The sequence below is a fragment of the Hippoglossus stenolepis genome, chromosome 1 (assembly GCF_022539355.2).
Source record: "Hippoglossus stenolepis isolate QCI-W04-F060 chromosome 1, HSTE1.2, whole genome shotgun sequence".
Taxonomy (NCBI): domain Eukaryota; kingdom Metazoa; phylum Chordata; class Actinopteri; order Pleuronectiformes; family Pleuronectidae; genus Hippoglossus; species Hippoglossus stenolepis.
The window spans coordinates 24,244,709-24,263,679 of NC_061483.1; the positions used below are offsets into that span (position 1 = coordinate 24,244,709).

At 42.1% G+C, this 18,971-nt stretch overlaps 1 protein-coding gene across 2 annotated transcripts in view; it reads left to right on the forward strand.

Annotated features, from left to right (window-relative positions):
* LOC118106253 (transcription initiation factor TFIID subunit 4) overlaps positions 1-18,971 on the forward strand; it is a 90,066-nt gene that overhangs the window by 44,607 nt on the left and 26,488 nt on the right. For both annotated transcript variants that reach the window (XM_035154652.2, XM_035154662.2), the window contains 2 exons: positions 2,446-2,502; positions 18,820-18,942. In XM_035154652.2, the coding sequence (XP_035010543.2) occupies positions 2,446-2,502; positions 18,820-18,942 (180 nt within the window). The remainder of the gene's footprint in view (positions 1-2,445; positions 2,503-18,819; positions 18,943-18,971) is intronic.

Here is an 18,971-nt window from a genome sequence, read left to right on the forward strand (position 1 = left end):
CTGTTAGTGTTACTTATGATGCAACCGTAGTTCTACTATTTATTTAATTTTCTTGTTGTCCGTGTTAGACTTTTTTTAATTCCACTGCCAACTGTCCAAACCCTAAATTTCATTCTTGAATAAACTTTTAAATACAATCTCTATTTTAAACCAGTGTTCAACCATCATACAGACAGACATCCATCAATCCATGGACACTATTACTCTCATATTAAACCAGATGAGAAGCCGGGCTTGGTGTTGATGATTGGCTATTTCATGGTTATTTATTTTGTTTATGTTTATGTTTATTAATTTGTGAAACAAATGAAAAAAAACACATTTATAATTATATGTGTGATTACTACAGGAGGAATAACAGGTTTCAAAGGACTTGAGGATGGTATTTAGGAGAACATGTCGACAGAATATCCAATATTCATTTTTACTTAATAAGTTGAAATGCTGATTTTATATTTTTTTATTTATTTATTTATGTCCCATATTTGTGCCTCCACCAAAGAGGTTATATTTTCACTTCTGTCCATTTTTGTTTTTGTTTTTGTTTTGTAAGCAAGATTACGCAACAAACACTGGATGAAGCACCACACAACTTGGTGGACAGATGAAGTATGGGTCATTGAGGCCCTCATTAAATTTTGGTGCAGATCCAGGATTTTTATTTTACTTTCTCTAACATTGTGAGATGTTTTTTCACAGTCTTATTGATTTCTCAGAGAATAATTCAAAATTTTTTAGGAGACTGATATTTATGAGTTTGCCTAATTTGATGCAGATCTAACAAATAACAAATAAACGTTACTCTTTTCCCACAACTAAATGTAACAGAAACAACCCTCTGGTGGTTTTCATGAATCATTCTGGGCGACACAAGAAAATCACACTGCGAAGTAAAAGTAGACAAAACTGGTTGACGTAAAACAAAAAGTTGCACTTCATCCCCAAAAAACTGTAGAGGGCTGCGTACTTGAGTGAGGAGTTTTTCTTCATTATTTCAGTACAGCACGCTGCACCCAAACCCAGCAAAGCTTGTCAGTGTCTACTGCCCAGTCCCCCCCACCCTCTGTTCTCTCCTGTAAGTGGGAAAACCAGGGCAGCTGACAGAGGAGATGTAAAGCTCGCCAGTGGCACCGCTGCCCTTTGTAAACAGTCCATCTGTACCAGCCCCTCCCACTCCTCCGCGCCGCCGCCTCCCACCTCCCTGCCTGCCTCTCTCTACCGATCAAGCGGCTGCTTATTTGACCTCTTGAATAAGAAACCCACGAAAATAATCCTCTCAGTCTTCTTCTCTCCTCCTCCTCCTCCCCTCACAGCAGCACCTCCCCTCCACTCCGCCGTCCATTTCAAATATGACTCAGATCTTGAGGGATGCTCCGGCCGACCGGAGGGCAAACACATTAGTCTTATTTGAGATACCGACCAGTACGTGAACCGCCTGATATATTTAAAGCCAATTAGCAGGAAGAGCAGCTCTTGGTGCACAGGACATTGAGGAGAAGAAGGGGGAGGGGTTGAGGCAGGAGTGGGGTGTCCTGTTTTTGACGGTGGCCCTACACCTGACTTGATGGATTGATTTGATTCAGATTGGATGTAGAAGAAATTATTTATAAAACTAAAAGAGATTTTTAACTAGAGTGTGTCGTAAAATATTTTCAAGGCATATTTTTACGGTATCATCCTCTCACAAATTCTTCACACATAGGCCTACATGATACACCGTTTTAAAATGTATCCGTGAACAAGGATATGTTAGCACTAAGTGTTAGAGGGGTTTCATGCACCTGACCTAATTCTGGCTAATCCAGTAAAAACATAACTACACAGATTATGTCCAAATTCACAAAGTAACTGCGTTCAGTTAGTGTGCACAAGCGTAATCCACCGTATTGCCTGCAGTGGTCAGCCGTACATGTACATTTAGCTGTGGTGAAGGATTCCCAGGGACAAGTACATCCACCCAGATCTTGGCTGCTGATTAAAATAGAAGTGCTGTGTTGTTACGCCAGGGACAGGCACACACACACACACAGTAATGGGTAGCCACTGTGACACACACATATACACACACTCAGCCACTGCCACTGATACTCACCAACATCCTTTGCCCTGTGTGTGTGTCTGTATGTGTGTGACTGTGTGTGTGCTGGCTCGTGCAGAATTTTTAATAACCTCTTTTGATTAGAATCCCCCTCCAGCGGCTTATTTAGGGCTGGATCTGGAGCGGGTTTAAAGGCCACCACCCCCCGGGGGGCGCTCCATTGCACTTCTCTGAATTCAAATACGATGTCCTTGACACCTCTGTATCCTGTTCCCATTTTGCACTATTTTTGCTGCAGCAGCAACAGATGAGTGGCGAACGAAGGGGGTGGCGGCGGAGGCAGTGGGGTGGGCTCCCCTAAACCAGCTGTTAACCTGTGTCCCCCCCCCCCTCCTTTTACTCCACAGAGTCGCTCCAGGCAAGAGGACCCAGAGCAAGCTCGACTGAAACAGAAAGCTAAGGAGGTAAGCTGCTGCGGAGATCATTACCCTTGACATTTCCCCGACACTCCAGCGTATTAATTTTTCATGCCTCGCTACATATGTAATGCCATTTAAAGTCGGACTTAAAAAGTTTGAGGAATAATTTGCGCCGATTGATGCCCATGTGTGTAAAATGATTTTCTGCGCACTAAAGAGACTCTGCATTTCCTCCACCCCCTCGTTTTTTTCTTTTCCACATCTATTTCAGCCTCTTCATCTAACACCATCTTGGATTTTGACTAACTGCTGTTCATTTTGCTCTGCCTTATTTTGATAGATTTGCTATCAGGGGAAGGCTATACAGGGGCCACAGGAGTGGCCTTTGTATCTTTAGGCTACATCCATACTACGACGTTTAAACCCCAGTCACACACCTGAAAACAAATATCCCGTGACCACGCACAATGGGCATGTGCGAGCCGAAGTACGTGGGAAGCATTTGGTTGTCAGCTGCAAAATTGTTACTTGTCGAGTGCTGGAATAATAGCTTTTCTCCTACACATGTAAGCAGTCGTATTATTGTAAAATGCAGAATTTAACAGCACAACAGCTGTTCGCAAAGACAACAAGGTCAGCGACGCTTGTAATTGATTATCCATGTTGCGTTCTACACTGGTAGCTGAAGCTAATGCCGGTTGTTTTCCTCCGGAACGGGGTCAAGTTATAGGAGCCTGACCAATCAGCCAAGGCTAAGCCGTGACCGAAGAGTGTCAACGTCATCATTTCCAAGCATCTCTGTTTCTGCTCGTCCAGACCAAAATGTAACCCTGGAGTTTTTAAACCTAAAATGGGACCAGGAATGTTTTCAAACTTCTCAGTTTTAGCGGCTGTAAAACTTCTCAACTTCCATAGCAGAGTTGATGCCTTTTCAAACTAAAATGTAGTAGTATGGATGTAACTTTATTCAACATTATTTTTTTCCTCTCAGTTACCTTTTGGCACATCTCTTATACACATTGGTTCTTTTAACTTGGTACAACAACACATTGTGGCTTAAATGCGTAAAAGTCCAAATGCAGAAATACATGTGTTGCATAAAATTAGATGGAGAATGAGGGTTTCAGATGTACCAATCCATGCTCTGCATTAACTTTTACCACTACAAAGTAAAAAGGTATAAAAAGACTTGTTTTCCTTTTCCAAGTAATAGGCCGAGGCACAACACGTAGCTTTGCAAACTGTTTCATCTGATGTAGTGCTCTACTCTTGGTTGTGCGGTGCCACATCCTCCTTGTTTCAAGAGCAGGTCTTGTATATAATGAAATTCCCAGTGGATCTCAGAAAGTAGACCACTCGTCTTTCAGTGGTTGGTTAATGTTGTTTACGCAAATGAAATAGTTCTGTCACAGTGGAAGTTTGCATTTGTTTTTTCTTTGTTTACTCCAGAATAACTTCACGGGTGCTTTTAGTCCTTGGCTCGCTAACAAGGATCAAGAGGATTGTGTGGAGCCTTCATAGAGCAGTCTGTATAGGCAGGGGGATAAAACAAGCACCATTCACCTGTTGTTGATGTAGAACTTAAATACCAGATGTGGTTTCATCTCAGACACTTGCGCTTTGTAAAATAAGCCTTTTACTCATCCAGGTAAAGTTTACTGAGCAGGTCTGCACCAACGTTGTAATTTATTTCCTCACTATTCGACAGTTTTCAGCTCCCCACTGTCTTTTAATGTCGGCCACTCAGCCATTTATATTAAGGGGTAACTGTAACTGCTTTGCTGAAAGGCAATTCAGTGTTTTTGTTTGGCCAAAGTATTTAAATTTGAGGCTTTTCCCTAACAGTCTGTGGTGCTGAACTTGTAACCTTCAAGTGACAAGACCACTTCTCCTACCTCTGGCTACTTGGCAGCATTGTGTCTTTTCTCTGCTCCTCTCCCGGACATTTCTTTCTAGCAACAGAGAGCCTCGCTGCAGTTTAAAACATTCACACTAGATCTCAGCTTACCCATAAGCCCCACATATGCAAATGAAGCGGCGTAATAGGCAGCGCGATAGGTTCCCCCCCAGGGGCCAAGTGATCAAAGTGGATCTCCTCCCTGTTAAGTGGCAGTCCGCTCGTCATCTGGATACGGCCAGATTAGCGCCTCGCAAGGAGACGCGGCGTGTGCACTTCTGCACATTTTCATTTTCAGCTGGAATTTTAAGAGGGTGGTTTGGAAATTGTTACTTTATGTAATGCTTTCTCCCGCTAGATAGAGATAAGGGCTCGCAACCCACCCACAACTGCCCCCCTCCGCCGACCCACACACAACACAACGCCTCTTCCACCCTCCCTCACCTCTTTCTTTTTTGCTTAATGGCCGTCGTTTCTCAGCCCCCGTGCCTCTCCGGTTTTCATCACCTGACTGGCTCAAGGGGACAGAGCTGGCTGTTTGTGTCACTGCAGAGTCTGTCGGCAGCTCACACATCTGCGCAAATTTCATCAGGATAATGAGCCCAAGCGACTCTTCCAGGCAACATGCAGAGGAGCCGGCCTCTGTTTAAGCCCTTCTCCCTGAGCACGCATGCACACACACACACACGCACGCACGCACGCACGCACACACGCACGCACACACACACACACACACACACACACACACACACACACACACACACACACACAACCACAACCACCAAACCGTCACCATTTTGGCGAGATGGACTTATACAGCGTGTGTGTAGATTAAATTGAGCTGGTGCATGACTTGTTTTGAAAAAGGCAGGTGCAGTGTGTTTAAGTACCACTGAAGAGCTGAGTCTCGTGGGGAAGCTGATGATCAGGAATTAACTCATAAGCACTAAAGTAAGGTCAAGCTCAGTTTGAATGTCAAGTCCAGGCAATTTCTTTTACATAGCCCAAACTTTTTGCCTCAGAGGTCTCTACAGCGGGTAAAACACGCAACAGCTTCATCATCTTAAATCATCGGTTTTGAATAATTACACAAAAAACGGAAGAATCTCTCCTCTGGTGTCTCCATGATCCATCATCATACCCAGGTTAAAGTGGGTGATGGAGTTTTTGGTCTGAGAAGGTGATATCTCTATAGCTAAACATTGTTGGTGCTTGAATAGCCACAGTTAAACATTGCTCACAGGGTGTCTTTTTAATCCTGATAACATAACAGTATTATACATATGTCACACCAAAATTAGTGGGTATACATGGGTTTTTCAAGTGCGGGTAAATCCCATAAAAAGGCCATTAATTCCTTACCTATTGCCAGTAGAGGAGTTTCTTCCCCCTGTTGCGTCGAGTTTGGTGTCAGGAACATGACGAAAACTGAGGTGCTCTCTCACCTTGTCTTGCCAAATTTGTGCCTTCACCTAGGTTTCTTCTGTCACCCCATCCCAAACTGTCACAGGTTCTGATAGAACACATTCATGCTCCTTGGTGGATGAACCCTGTCCCTTTTTGGACAGTCCATGAACTTTCAGCTTGTGCCACCCTCAGGCCAAAATGTTAACTTTGTCCACATCTCACAATCTAACAAACACATTGCCATGAAAACTGCAAAGCAGATTTGTTCTGATGAAATGCTCTTTCCTGATCTCAGGAAAAACCGAACTATAATGTAACCTATAGACCAAAATACAGTAGTTAAGTACTCTAGGGTATAATATATAGCATATAGCAGATTTTAAGTACTGTATATTTATGTCACCATGCCTCTAATTGTGTATTTTTGTTCGCACCAGCAACCTAACCCACAACCGCTGCTCCGATAATCGCTGGCAGAGGTTTTGCGTGAGAGAGGCAGAGCAGTCTAGCGCCTCTGTTTCCTCCATTCACTACCATTTGGCCGAAAGGTCAGATGGGCTATTTCAGAAATGCCCCGAGTGAAAATCAATGGGCAAATCGTGGAGCTCAGTTCCTGTTTGTTGTTGTTGTTAGTGGTGGGTCTGTGTGTTCTGCCTGTTCCATCACAGAGGCAGGAGGCCAGGCAATGCCTAATCATTGGGAGTGAGAGAATGAGAGAGAGCGAGACAGAAAGAGAGAGACACAGAGGGGACGAAAACGAGAGACAGAGACAAAGAGACGGAGAGAAAAGGGGACTTGGGGGTGAGGGTGGAGGGGGAATGTAGAGAGAGAGAGAGATAGAGAGGGAGTTAAGGCCAGTGGAGATACATCACGATGTCAGACACACAGACGCACTGCAGCCAAAGATTCATCATCGCAGCTGCGTCTGCAGGCACAACTGGACGCAGGAATCAAGTGGAGTGGAGGGAGGACAGGCGAAGAGGGGTGAGGGAAGAGGTGGAAGACAAATTGGTCACTACAGTTGGACAAAAGCTCCTGTTAGGTTCTGTTCGGCTGCAGGAGCAAACCATGTCAGGCCGAGAACTCGAATATTAACACTGTAAACCACAGCTCATGTAAGCTGCTTTATCATATTGTCATCAGCGTGCACTTCAAGTGGTGCAAATTGGGATGAATCAGTTATGGGCCCCCATTGGAAAGTAAAGGAGTATATAGATTTGCAGCTACAGGTGAACAACAATGGCTACAGTGAGGATGAACTGTGTCAGCTGATTTATTCACCACCTTAGTCAAAGTAATGTCAGTGCCGGAGATTCTCTTGAAAGTGTCCGGAGGGACTGTATGTGAGAACGCAAGTGTACGAGTCAGTTGCTAGATATTATCCAGAGTTTCTCCTGTCAGCCCCCTAGTAAAAACTCTGGAGAATGTCTGAATTAGCCTATGAGAAAATACAACAGGAAAATGTCAGAAGAATTCACCACAAGTTAAGGAAGTTGCCAGGTGTGCCACACACGTAGAAGACACTGACAAAGATACCAACTTGGAAAGACAAGATTTGGGAGCTTGTGGTAAAGCGGGCCGTGTCAATGTGCTGTAAACAAACGCACATGATTTTCTCAGAGAAAGTCATGTCCTGCCTCCTGTGTGCTGCACCACCCCTCGTCTGAATGCTCCTCAGATTTTTCTGTTGTTGTGAACGCGTCTGATTGCAGAATCTCCTGCTGTGTTCGAAAATGAAAGTCATATTAAGGCTTTAGAAACCAGCTAGATTTGCCATTATGGGAAGTGGCACTTGTTGTGCAATTTTCTCCCTCTGCCCCCCTTATCTGGCTTTGAATATATTATAAACCATTTGAATCCACGTTTATTCATTAATTTATTAATTAATATATACTGTTTATATATATCCTGTAACCTGCAGTTTAGCACAATCAAACCACAAGATCACATGATACTGTATGATTTTAATGTTACACAGGAAGGGATCTCCTCTCTCTCCTCTCCTCTCCTCTCTTCTCTACCAGGTACAATTTTTTCACCTTTTGGCAAAAATCACTGCTTCAAATCAAATATAGGTCATTTGCGTCATTCGTGAGGTGGGGGTGTGGGGGAACAGAGTTGCAGGAAATTAATGAGAACCAAAGTGTCAAAGTTATATATATATATATATATATGTGTGTGTAACATAGAAATATTTATAATTTATCTTGGCACATGCAACTCACCTGAGAGGAGGGAGGACTGAAGAGGGCTGTCTCAGATCAGTTGTTGACTGCCTGCATGTAATCTCTATTATAATCTATGTATCTATCCTATTCGTTTTAGTGGTTGTGAAATAATATAATAAACATTATAACTGAGTTCTGTTTTTTAATTGAACATCCCTCACCACTCTCACCACCACCACCACCACCATGGAATGAGGTGGTATTGTTGTTCAGCCTTAAAGCCCGCAGTGGACAAAGATTGGGAGAGCTAGCTTGGTGCGTCAGACGCCAATGCTGTTGTGGTACACGTCACGCTTGTGATTCTGGGTTCCAGTATGTTATCTAACAGCACACATGAGGCAGACAATATGCAAGCTTGTTTGGTTCAGTGTCAACGTGGTGTGAACAAGTAAAGTCGGCACAATGAGGGTAATAGCAACAGCAATACGGCACAAGATCTCTGCATGAACGAGGCTTTTGTCACCTTTTCACTCCAATGATTGCAGCTCTTCTCCCCTCCTCTCCTCTCCTCTCCTCTCCTCTCCTCTCATCTTGTCCTTGAAGAAACACTTCACTTCTCGCTCAGAGTGATTCCAGAAGACTTGTGTGAAAACCTCGAGCTGTCTAATGGGATTCTCAGAGGTTTTGTCAGAATAATTTTCTTCAAATATTTTTTCTTCTTCAGGCATTAAGAGTTTTTTGTCCATTTTGATGCAGCAGCACTGAAATGTCTCGAACCTCTGTACTAGATTAATTCTGCTTGAGCTCAACTTTGACCCTTGTGTGGCTCCAATTAAAAGTCTGCAGTTATCGGTCCTTCCTTTCTCTACAAACATAAATGTTAGATTCTATGAATGAATGATGTGAAATATGCACAACCATGGTCAAATTGAACACACATAAACCTCATTTATACATGTTATTTATGCACCAGGCCTAAATGCTAATGTACACATTCCTTGATTGGCCCGACATCCTCCACAAGTGACCAGGTCACGGAGAGACTGGAATCCACCCACACTGTGAGCCCAGTCAGCCAGAGAGGAGCGGCTCTATGCAGTGTGTCAGAGGACAATGTAGCAGCCCCTTGGTTTTTTATCAGGCCAGTTATATCTGCAAGTTCATAGGCTCTCATCCTCTGGCCTTCCACAAACTGCTCTGCTCAAAGAGCCAGTCTCGCCCGCTAGGCAGGCCCAGGGGCAAAAGCCTGCTACCCTCCTCCACGTCCTCTCCCTTTCTGTGCTGACTTTCAAAGAGAATTCCTGCTGTTTTGTGTGTCCCACTTCATACTTGTTATATTCTTGTCTTCTGGCCTCAGAGACACACAATACCTTATATGAATAGAGGAGGCAGCATTCATGGTCAGCCTGTGAGTAGAACAACATTCTGCTTTTTTTTTTTACAAATTAGGTTATGCATTACTTTAGCAGGTGTCCTGTTATTTCATATATGTTCAACTGGATGTTTTTTGAAAGATCATACAAAGGGTTGATGTGAATAATTTAATTATCACTTAAGAAAGGTCTTTGTTTTTTAGGTCCTCAAGATGTTCGGGCTACTAAACAGTACAATGTAACCCTATTTTTATTTGTTGCTTTGTTGTCGGTAGTCTCAACTTCTGTTTTTTTCTTCACCTCAAGACATATTACAAGAAAAAAAAAATAGAAGCAGGCTTTAAAAGTACCTTTGGTGTTCCTGTGTGTTTTCGAATATTACAAAGTGCTGTAATGAGAAGGAAAACAACAAAAAAGGAGATTTTTTTTTGCCTCAGAGGGAGATAGCGACTCGTCTCCTCGCTGCAGAAGCCTGTAGGTTCACTTTTCTCTTTGTGCGCCGGAGCACTCCTTGGGACTCGAGCGACAGGGGAATTGGGCGTACTGAGCTACGCTGGTGGCGAGGTGCCAGCCTCCTGTGCCTGGGATGTAAGTGAGAAGGAGGCAGGTTTCAATTAGGCAACAAACACCACACACACACAGGATATTCGAAGGAGGGGAAAAAAATACCTCACCCTTACCAGCTATAACTTCTCCCTTCTGACCTCTCCCAAAAACACACTTCCCTGAACCACTCTGCCCCCTTTCTCCTTCCTTTTTCATTTTCGATTCTGAGGTGTCATTTTTGTGAAATTCATGTGGGAAGGACAGTAGTGGAGGTCTTTGTGAGGTGATGCTAAGTGTGCCAGCTCGGCCTGCATGTTTCCATTAGATTGTCATGTTGGCTAATTAGAGAGCAGCAGCATGATTCACCTTGTTAATTAGGAGGACTTGCACACCATGTGCCTGGGGGCGGTGTGGAGAAGAGGAGCCCAGCCTCAGAGCCTGCTAGTCGCCTGCTGCCTATGAAGATTCCTCCTTCTCATCTACCTTCCTTTCACTCCTCTTTTTTTTTGATTTGGAAATGAATAAATCATTGAGATCGTCCTCTCTCAGAGTGTGAATATCTGAGTTCTCATCTTTTCCTGGATGCAAATTAGACGTGATCAATAGAAGGTGACGAGCGGCGAATCTAAATCTAAAAAAAAAAGAGAGACAGGGGGAGAGAAGACTGCTAGACGAAGCACGGCAGCATAGAATGAGACAAAGCGAGAGAACATTTAAAGTAGGAAATTTTCCCTTAGATAAGCAGTATTTTTAATGATCACCGCTTTCCCCTCTTCACTCCGGTGTGACACCGTCAGAATCTGCTTAACACTGATTTCTGGCTCCTTCGTTAAACACAGTTCCTTGGCAAAATGCGCAGCGCAAATGTTATTATTTATCCAAAATAATACTCGCTCCGAAGCAGCGGCATCAAGTCTTTATTTATGCACATATTTCACACAGTTTCCCTCTACACGGTTTAATTCCTGCAAATAAGTTGCAGATGAAGAGGAACCACAGGGTCATGATAGTGACACTCACATAATGACCTTAGCTCCAGGGACGGCTGAGGGCTCGGAATAATTGGTCCTTGGCCCTGGAAACACTTCTGACATACTCGGCTTCAGAGGAAATGGAACACTCTGAGCCAAGACTATTAGCTCATGCATGTATTTTGAATTCATCTACATAGGTAAAATAATGTAATCACAAACAGATTCACTAAAATATTCAGATTTATGTGTTGGACAATGTGATGAAGCTGAACTTCAATCATGATTTGTCTCTTCAAGACACTTTTAAATATTTAATATCTGTCATTCTGTATTGGTAAAATAACGCAATCCATCAATATGTATATAGTCGATATGTAGATTCTATGCATATAACTGTAAACCATACACATATTAAAGACTGAATGCAATACAGTGTAACTTTATACCTAAAAGGGCAATGAAATATGCTTCAGCACAAAATATCATCTAAACATTACACATGTTTTTATATACAAATTAAACATTCAAACTTTTACTTGTGGAACACTGCCATATCTAATTGTTGGTGGTGATGATGTCATGCATGTCTCTTAACACAAAGACTTGAGTAGATTATCAGGTCGAGGCTGAACTCTTCTCTTTGTACTATATGAGTGCAGATGGAGAAGTGAAACCTGATTGGTTACTGCAAATGGCCTTTCTCCCTGCGGCAAACTAACTAGCAGGCACTTCAGATGAAGAAAGGCCTCAAGATGCAGCTCACAGATGTTCATGTAATGTCGGCCATGTGGGTGTCAGGTGAATGAGATCCATGGTTAACAGACACGCATAAAACACATACATAAAATGTCAACACACACTCATGTTAAGGGATAATTCCAGTATTTTTAAACCTCAGGCCTATTTCCCTTCTTTTTTGGTCTAAATGATTAATAAAGACAGAGATGTTTGGATTTATTGGTCAAATATTGTGTGAGAACAAGACAACCAGCATCCAAACGGCTGCAGTGTAATCCCATGGGTCCTTTGTCTGCATCAAAGTACGTTGACTGTTTGTTTTTGCCACTGACAGGTTCAGATTGTTTTATGTGTGCGAACACATTATGGATTCTAACCGAAATTGACGTGTGTCGAACCTGTAACAGAAGTCTTGCTGGAAAGTGAGTTGTTGCAGGAAGAAACATTAGTGAGAGTTGGAGGGAACCGGAAAAGATGGTTCGTGTTTGCTCATTTCAGAATAAAAGCAACAAAATGACGCAGCACACCTCACAAAGCTTTAGGAGACTGTGACACTCTGAAGTTGTGGCTAGTTGTGTTACAAATGGATGAAGACACTCCTGTCCGTACACTGTGTTTTGCAGACCATCGTGTGTACAGTGACGCTTTTGACAGGATGAAAACTGCCAGTCAAACAGGAAACGGAATCTTACACCAAAATACTTTTTCCTAAAGAAAAATTATCTTTGAAGATCGGAGAGACCTGCTGTAGACAGAGTGGAGATAATGATATAAGCTAAAGTTACTTTACTTTACAGACCTGGCATCAGCACATACAAAAGCATGGCAGGATAACGGCTAATGGACAGAAGTATCAATTGAGTCATGACAGATTAATATATGATCCATTTCCCCTTTTTCACAGGGTGACAGTTATAATTATGGAATAATTGATATCAACAACTTACACGATGTGAGTACATCGTGTAAACAAGTCATATATAATATTACATTGCTGCTGTTTCACAGTTGCTTATTATAGAGTAGGAATGTGCGGTGCTATGGAAACCTGCGACTGAAAATGGTATTTGAAATACAAAGTGAGAAAAAAGTATTGTCTCCATTCATGAAATATTTGATCTTAATTTACACCCAAACTGAGACATTTTATTGAGATTAATAATTTTTTATAATTTTTTCATGCATTGTCATCGACAATAATACTACTGTGCACACACCTTTTGTGTTTTGCCTAGTTCTAACTGACAAAAATAGTTAATTAAGTGTTATTATTGTGAAAACATGAGTCTACTACCTTACCATCTTTGAGAAAAAACATTTGACGTGTATTTTGACTTTTCATAACCGATACTGGAGCCAGCCACCAGGTGGCAATATAAATGCTTTGGCGTCACTTTTTGGGAGCAGTCATGTCATCCATCTTTATTTGCAGTCTATGGGCTGTACATATACACAGCTAACATCAGCATGCTAACTTTCTCACGGTGACAATGCTAACATTATGATATTAACCAGGTTACAAAGGATCACTAATGGTGACCAACTCACCATCTTAGTTTAATTAACTTCAGTATGCGAATGTGGATTAATTAACACAAAACAAAGTACAGCCGAGACTGATGGGAAATTTGCTTGAGTAATTGGTTTTGGACAAGTTTAAATTTTGACCCGATGATGGCTTTAGGGGGAAGGTCAAAGGATCACCAAAGACACAGGGAAATCCATCCAGATCTAAAAACAAATAAAATTAAATATACTTGTTATACTCCTGTGGTCCTAATAGACCTGATCTAATAAACATGTTTCTGGTTGTTCATACAGTGAGTTTATACAATAGGAGTGACACCCTTCAATCCTTTCTCACACACTGCTGACTATGAATACTATTATTACTGGTGTTTAACATTGTGCTAATGTGAACATTCTCCACGACAGTGTAGTTAGAGAACAAAATAATTCCAACAGTATTACTTTAAGAGACTGTTAGATTATTAATATATTTATCATACATTAAGAAAACTGTGGTCCTGGAGACACCTTTTGTAGTGAGAACTCAACAGACGCAGATTTGAGGTGGTGTTGGGTGTTATTTCTGTCTGATGTGGACCGATTTTTGTTGCCCTCAAATAGAACTTGTTATGACATGGTAAGTCGTGAGAACACTGCTGCTAGGCAAAGACAACATGGACACTAATATTGACTTGACTTTGGTGTCTAGAAGTCACAGAGGCTAACAGTTTAACAAGCTAGCAGTCACGTAACATAAAGCAGGAAATGCAAAGAAATAATGAGGGAAAAGACTAGTTTTGGGAAAATCAACATAAATTAATAAATAGAAACATCACATGTGACTGAATTTACTTCTGTGGCTACTGCCATTTCTGAAATGTCATCAATCACATCACATCTTGTGAGCTCTGAGTTTTCAGAAAACCAAGCTACAAGGTCGTGAATACCACACAGGGTGGCGTTGATATGGATTCTGGTAAACACGGTAAACACAACCCCATTTGAATGCAGCATTTGTCACTGGGATAACATCAACTGTGCAAGATGTAGTGTGCGGAACTTTACAGGTGTGTAAAATGAAGGCAGATTGCTCATGTAACAATGTAGTTATAATTATTGAATGCACGTCTAATGAAATGAGTAATAATAATGTAGTAATAACTGCTGAATACTTAGTGATCAGGCAATCAACACTAGTGTGATCCCATTGCAAGGTGGACTGTAGTTAAACTAATGTCTGCCCAAACACTAGAACACATCAGTAAAATGCAGAAAGTGCAATGTTCAGCCTGGAGACAGCTCCCCTCAGCATTCGGCCAATACTATTGTATTTATGTCCTTTATCTAACTCAGCCTATAGGCGAGCAGTGCAAAGGTTAAAGCCATGGTAAGGGATTTGATTTCCACTGGAGCCACCTTGCCTTGTTTAAAATGTATGAACTGTCTTTGGGGAAATAACGGCATTCACCAAAGTGACATATGTCATGTCTATATACCGAGAAGCTCCCTGCTGTGTCTTGTTGGACCAGAGCTGATTAGGGGGAGGGTAAAGAGACAGACCAACGCAAAACCCATGGTCTGGCTTTTATACTGTGGTCTTTGTAGAGCAGAGAGCCCTCAAGCTTCCTCCACTGCCCCGTAGCTACTTGTGACGTCAAGCAGAGCGTGTTCTGCTCTACCAAGGACATCTGTCTGTAAGCGTCTGGGGGGCCATGAGCAGCCCCTCAGGCCAGGAGGAGAGAGGGAGGGAGGAGGGAGAGAAAAGCCTTTGTTAAAAAAAGCAGAGATGGAGAATGGCAGGTTGGCCATCATGGCTCCCGCAGCTTATCCTCCTCTTCACTCCAAGCATATCAGATGGCTCTAAGGTTCTTGCTGTATTTGAGACGTTTTTGTAACATAAATGAACACGCTGCTCTTTCTCATGTTTTTGAGGAGAAAAAATCCTATCTTCAGTCATGACCGACATTTTTACCGATCTATTAGGGTTACAGAACTGTAAGTTAGACTTTTTATTGAAGATGGACATATTTTTTTTTATATTTAAATTTAATGAAGTGAATTGAGTTTGCATTTGCGACCGAATCTGTTGAGTCCACGAGGTAGCAACAAACATTACTAATGAACAAGAACAGGAAACACCATTGCATTAATGAAACATTATTTAACTTTTATTTTTATAAATAGTTTGTTAGCATCAGCTGTACTGATTAAGCCGCTGTTTTAAACAGGCAAACCAGCCGTCAACGATGCAGATGAACAATAACATCCATTTCCCTTTAAATAGAGGTTTTTGTCTTTTGACCTTAGCCAAGGAGTTTATGTTTTATTGCTGTTTGTCTGTCAGGATAAGGGTGGAGTGTGGAGCAAGGAAAAATCCATTCACTTTTGGTGCGGATTCAATAAAGGGGTGAGATCCAGGATTTCTTTAGCATTATGAGAGTGTTTATAGGTGGTTTTATTTTTAACTTTTTCATGATATTCTCAAGAAATAATGCCGATACCTTTATGGAAAGAATCAGGCATATGTATAGTGCTGATATCTATAGAAACAGGTGAAGTTCTGTGAAGATCTGAATTAGGATTTGTATTAGTATTTTAAGGGGGGTAATCTTTATTCAGTTACTGTACGATAACATACAGTATACTTAAAAGGACTTTTCATACCTGGAAAACAGTTACAGTATTTTTGGAGTAGGTGGCGGTTCATGTCACCTTGTATTTCTTTAATATTTTTACGTAAAACACTGTATAGTGTCATCGCAGTGTTAACTGCATTCAGCAGGCCACTCGACATCTGTTGGAGACATTGGTGCAACTGCTACAATCGCTTCCCCAGAAATGTACTCATTTCTATTTCCATACACGTCCCATTTCCACGCTGGCCATAACATAATCACCCAACACTGTGCTTTCTGCATTAAGATTAAATAAAACCCCATTCTAACAAAGCCACAGATTGGTTCTGTGGGTACCTGGAAAATGTTCTACATCTCCTGACCTTTGCTAATAATTTGACGTAACAAGTCCCAGTTCTCTGCTTCAAAAGGGCACACAGGCAGACTGGAAGCACTGGTATTTATGTGACTTTGGAGCAGCAGATATTTACTCATGTGGTACAATTGATCAGATCTGACAAATGTATGCATCCTGCCAGCCAGCTGGTTATTCTTCCAGTCTGGGATTAATCTCTGTAGTGACCTTTGCATTTCTCAGATATGATTGTACCTATTGCTGACAGGGGAATTCAGAAAGAAGAGAGAGATTCTTTGACGTGTTGGAAAGAGTTTTGATTTCTATGTCTGTCTCAGTGAGATCCAGATACCTCAGAACGATGTCCTGATGACAGATACTGCAAAATCATTTAATGTTGCAACAAAATTATTTCATTTAATAATGAGTAGTTTTACAACAGACAAAAAGATTGTAATGGGATTACTAACAGTAGGGTTGCTTAGCGCCTATATATACATTTGTATATATATATATATATATATATATATATATATATATATATGTATGTGCACAGAGTGAGAGTGACAAGAGATTATTACATTATACATAAACAAACCCTGTACAGTTCAGGGCAGTTGATAACAGTAATCTACATGGTTTTGAAGGCAACATGTGTCTATATTCCTTAATACTGCTATTTCTACTCTTGTCTGTGTCCACATAAATGCTCTCAATGACAATGTTTGAATTAAATGATAGTTGGAAAAAACATGGGAAAACAAATCTAGCAAAGTCTGGTCCAACTCTAGCTTGTATCAATCTGCAATCGTCAAAGGAAGGTGGACTTGGCGCACTGGCACCAGATTGACATCAGAAATCCGTCTCCCAGTGTCATGGCGGCCTCTGTACTGACAGGAAACGGAGACTGGAGGGTTGCAGATGGTTAAATGAAGTCTTCATTTATCATACAGTCATAAATCTGAAAATGCAGGCAGTTGCTGTGGGCGCTGGGAGCCCATGCCTGGTGCCAACTGCCAGGCAGAGATGCCGGCATCCTGGTGCCATCAGTGAGATAGCGGACATCTCTCTCTCTCTCTCTCTCTCTCTCTCTCTCTCTCTCTCGCTCTTTCAGGCCTGGAGAGATTTGTGTGTTGTTTGTAGCAAGGCCTAATAAGGTTAGCAATGATAACGTTAATGCTACATTTGCCATGAGGACAGCAGCAATATTCATCTCCACCCCAGTTGACCACATCCAGTCATGATCCCCAGTTGCTGACTGTATTTGCATCGTGTTAAGAGCCTGATGCTCAACTAACTCCCTGAATTCATGTCATGTCCGTGTCATTGTTATTAGTTAGCATTAGTTTAACAGGCAGCATCTCCATTTTTTACCAGGATCCATTTCAAAATGGACACGTAAATGTAGTTGAGGTATTCTGCTAGTTGCTACCACTGCTATTATTTCCCCTATACTTTGTGTTGTCAGCGTGTTTTAATCTTTCGACAGTTCCACCGTGCTAAATGTGAAGTGGCAACACCCTAAAGGGCATGCCTCGCCAGCAGGGTTTTAGGAGAAAATCAGAGCCAACTGCATGCTCATTTTAGAACAGACTTTGTACACCAAAGCAACCTTTTACAGAGCGCCATCTGAAAGTAACATGAAATTTTCCCCTGATCAGACAACAAACATGCCTCACACAAACACAAGCGCCCGGCGAACACATGCTGAGCGATAACATAAAAGAACATGAAAGACATGAAAGCGCACATTGATTGTCCCTGTTCGCTCCAACCCAGGCCCCTCTCCCCCCAGCGGGCAGGCACGCAGGCAGGCTGGTGGGTAGGCATTCCCTGTGCTCTGGCCGACATAGGCACGTGTGTGTGTGTGTGTGTGTGTGTGTGTGTGTGGACTGTGTTTGCATGTTGGAGGGAGTGTTGACACCCTCTGTGCCATGGCCCCGGCCTTCACACATCCAACCAATAGAAAGGGCAGCTCCAAGCAATGCTGGGTTCCCCTCAGCCCTGAGGCAAGACATGACATTACCTTGGGCAGTGCCTCCACACAACCTCCCCCGTATACATCACAAACTGCAAAAATCACAATGGGACCATGTGATTGCACACACACACACACACACACACACACACACACACACACACACACACACACACACACACACACACACACACACACACACACACACACACACACACACACACACACTAGCTTTGACAGGAGCTCTGTTAATGGCTGACAAAAGGCTTCCATTTTGTTCAGCTCAGAGAGCTTATACAACACATGAAAATATATTTACTCACTTACATTTGATTCACTTCTTACCATCGAGTCTTTTAAAATGTGACTGTAATTCAAATCCAGTATCTCTTGGATTAATTGTATGGCTCCAAATAACTGACATGGTGTTTGGTTAACACATTCAGAGAGAGGAAGTTGGGTTTTGAAATTTAAGACCATCACTGCTACCAACAAGGAAAGTTTACATGAAGCAGTTCTTTACCATAGATGGTTTTGTTTTATGCAGACTGAAGCTTTGTTATCCTCAAAGCCATCACATTTAGGGCGTAAGTTATGAATATGTATGTGGAAGAAATATGAGTATATAGGTGTGAAACTTCACTTTTTTCAGCAGATGTTAAATGTACATGAATCAGTGGTGCATACTGATACCTGATTTCCTTTCTTACCCAAACAGATGCATTTAATATTGGTGCTACGCTACACTACATAGAGCGTAGAGGGTAATTTTCTAATCTTTGTGTTCTTTTTTCTTCACCAGATGCAACAACAGGAGCTGGCGCAGATAAGGCAGCGAGATGCCAACCTTACAGCACTAGCTGCCATCGGACCCCGCAAAAAACGCAAAGTGGATTCACCAGGAGCCACGCCATCAGGGACCGAGGTAAGAACCAGACTCACGTATTGGCTATT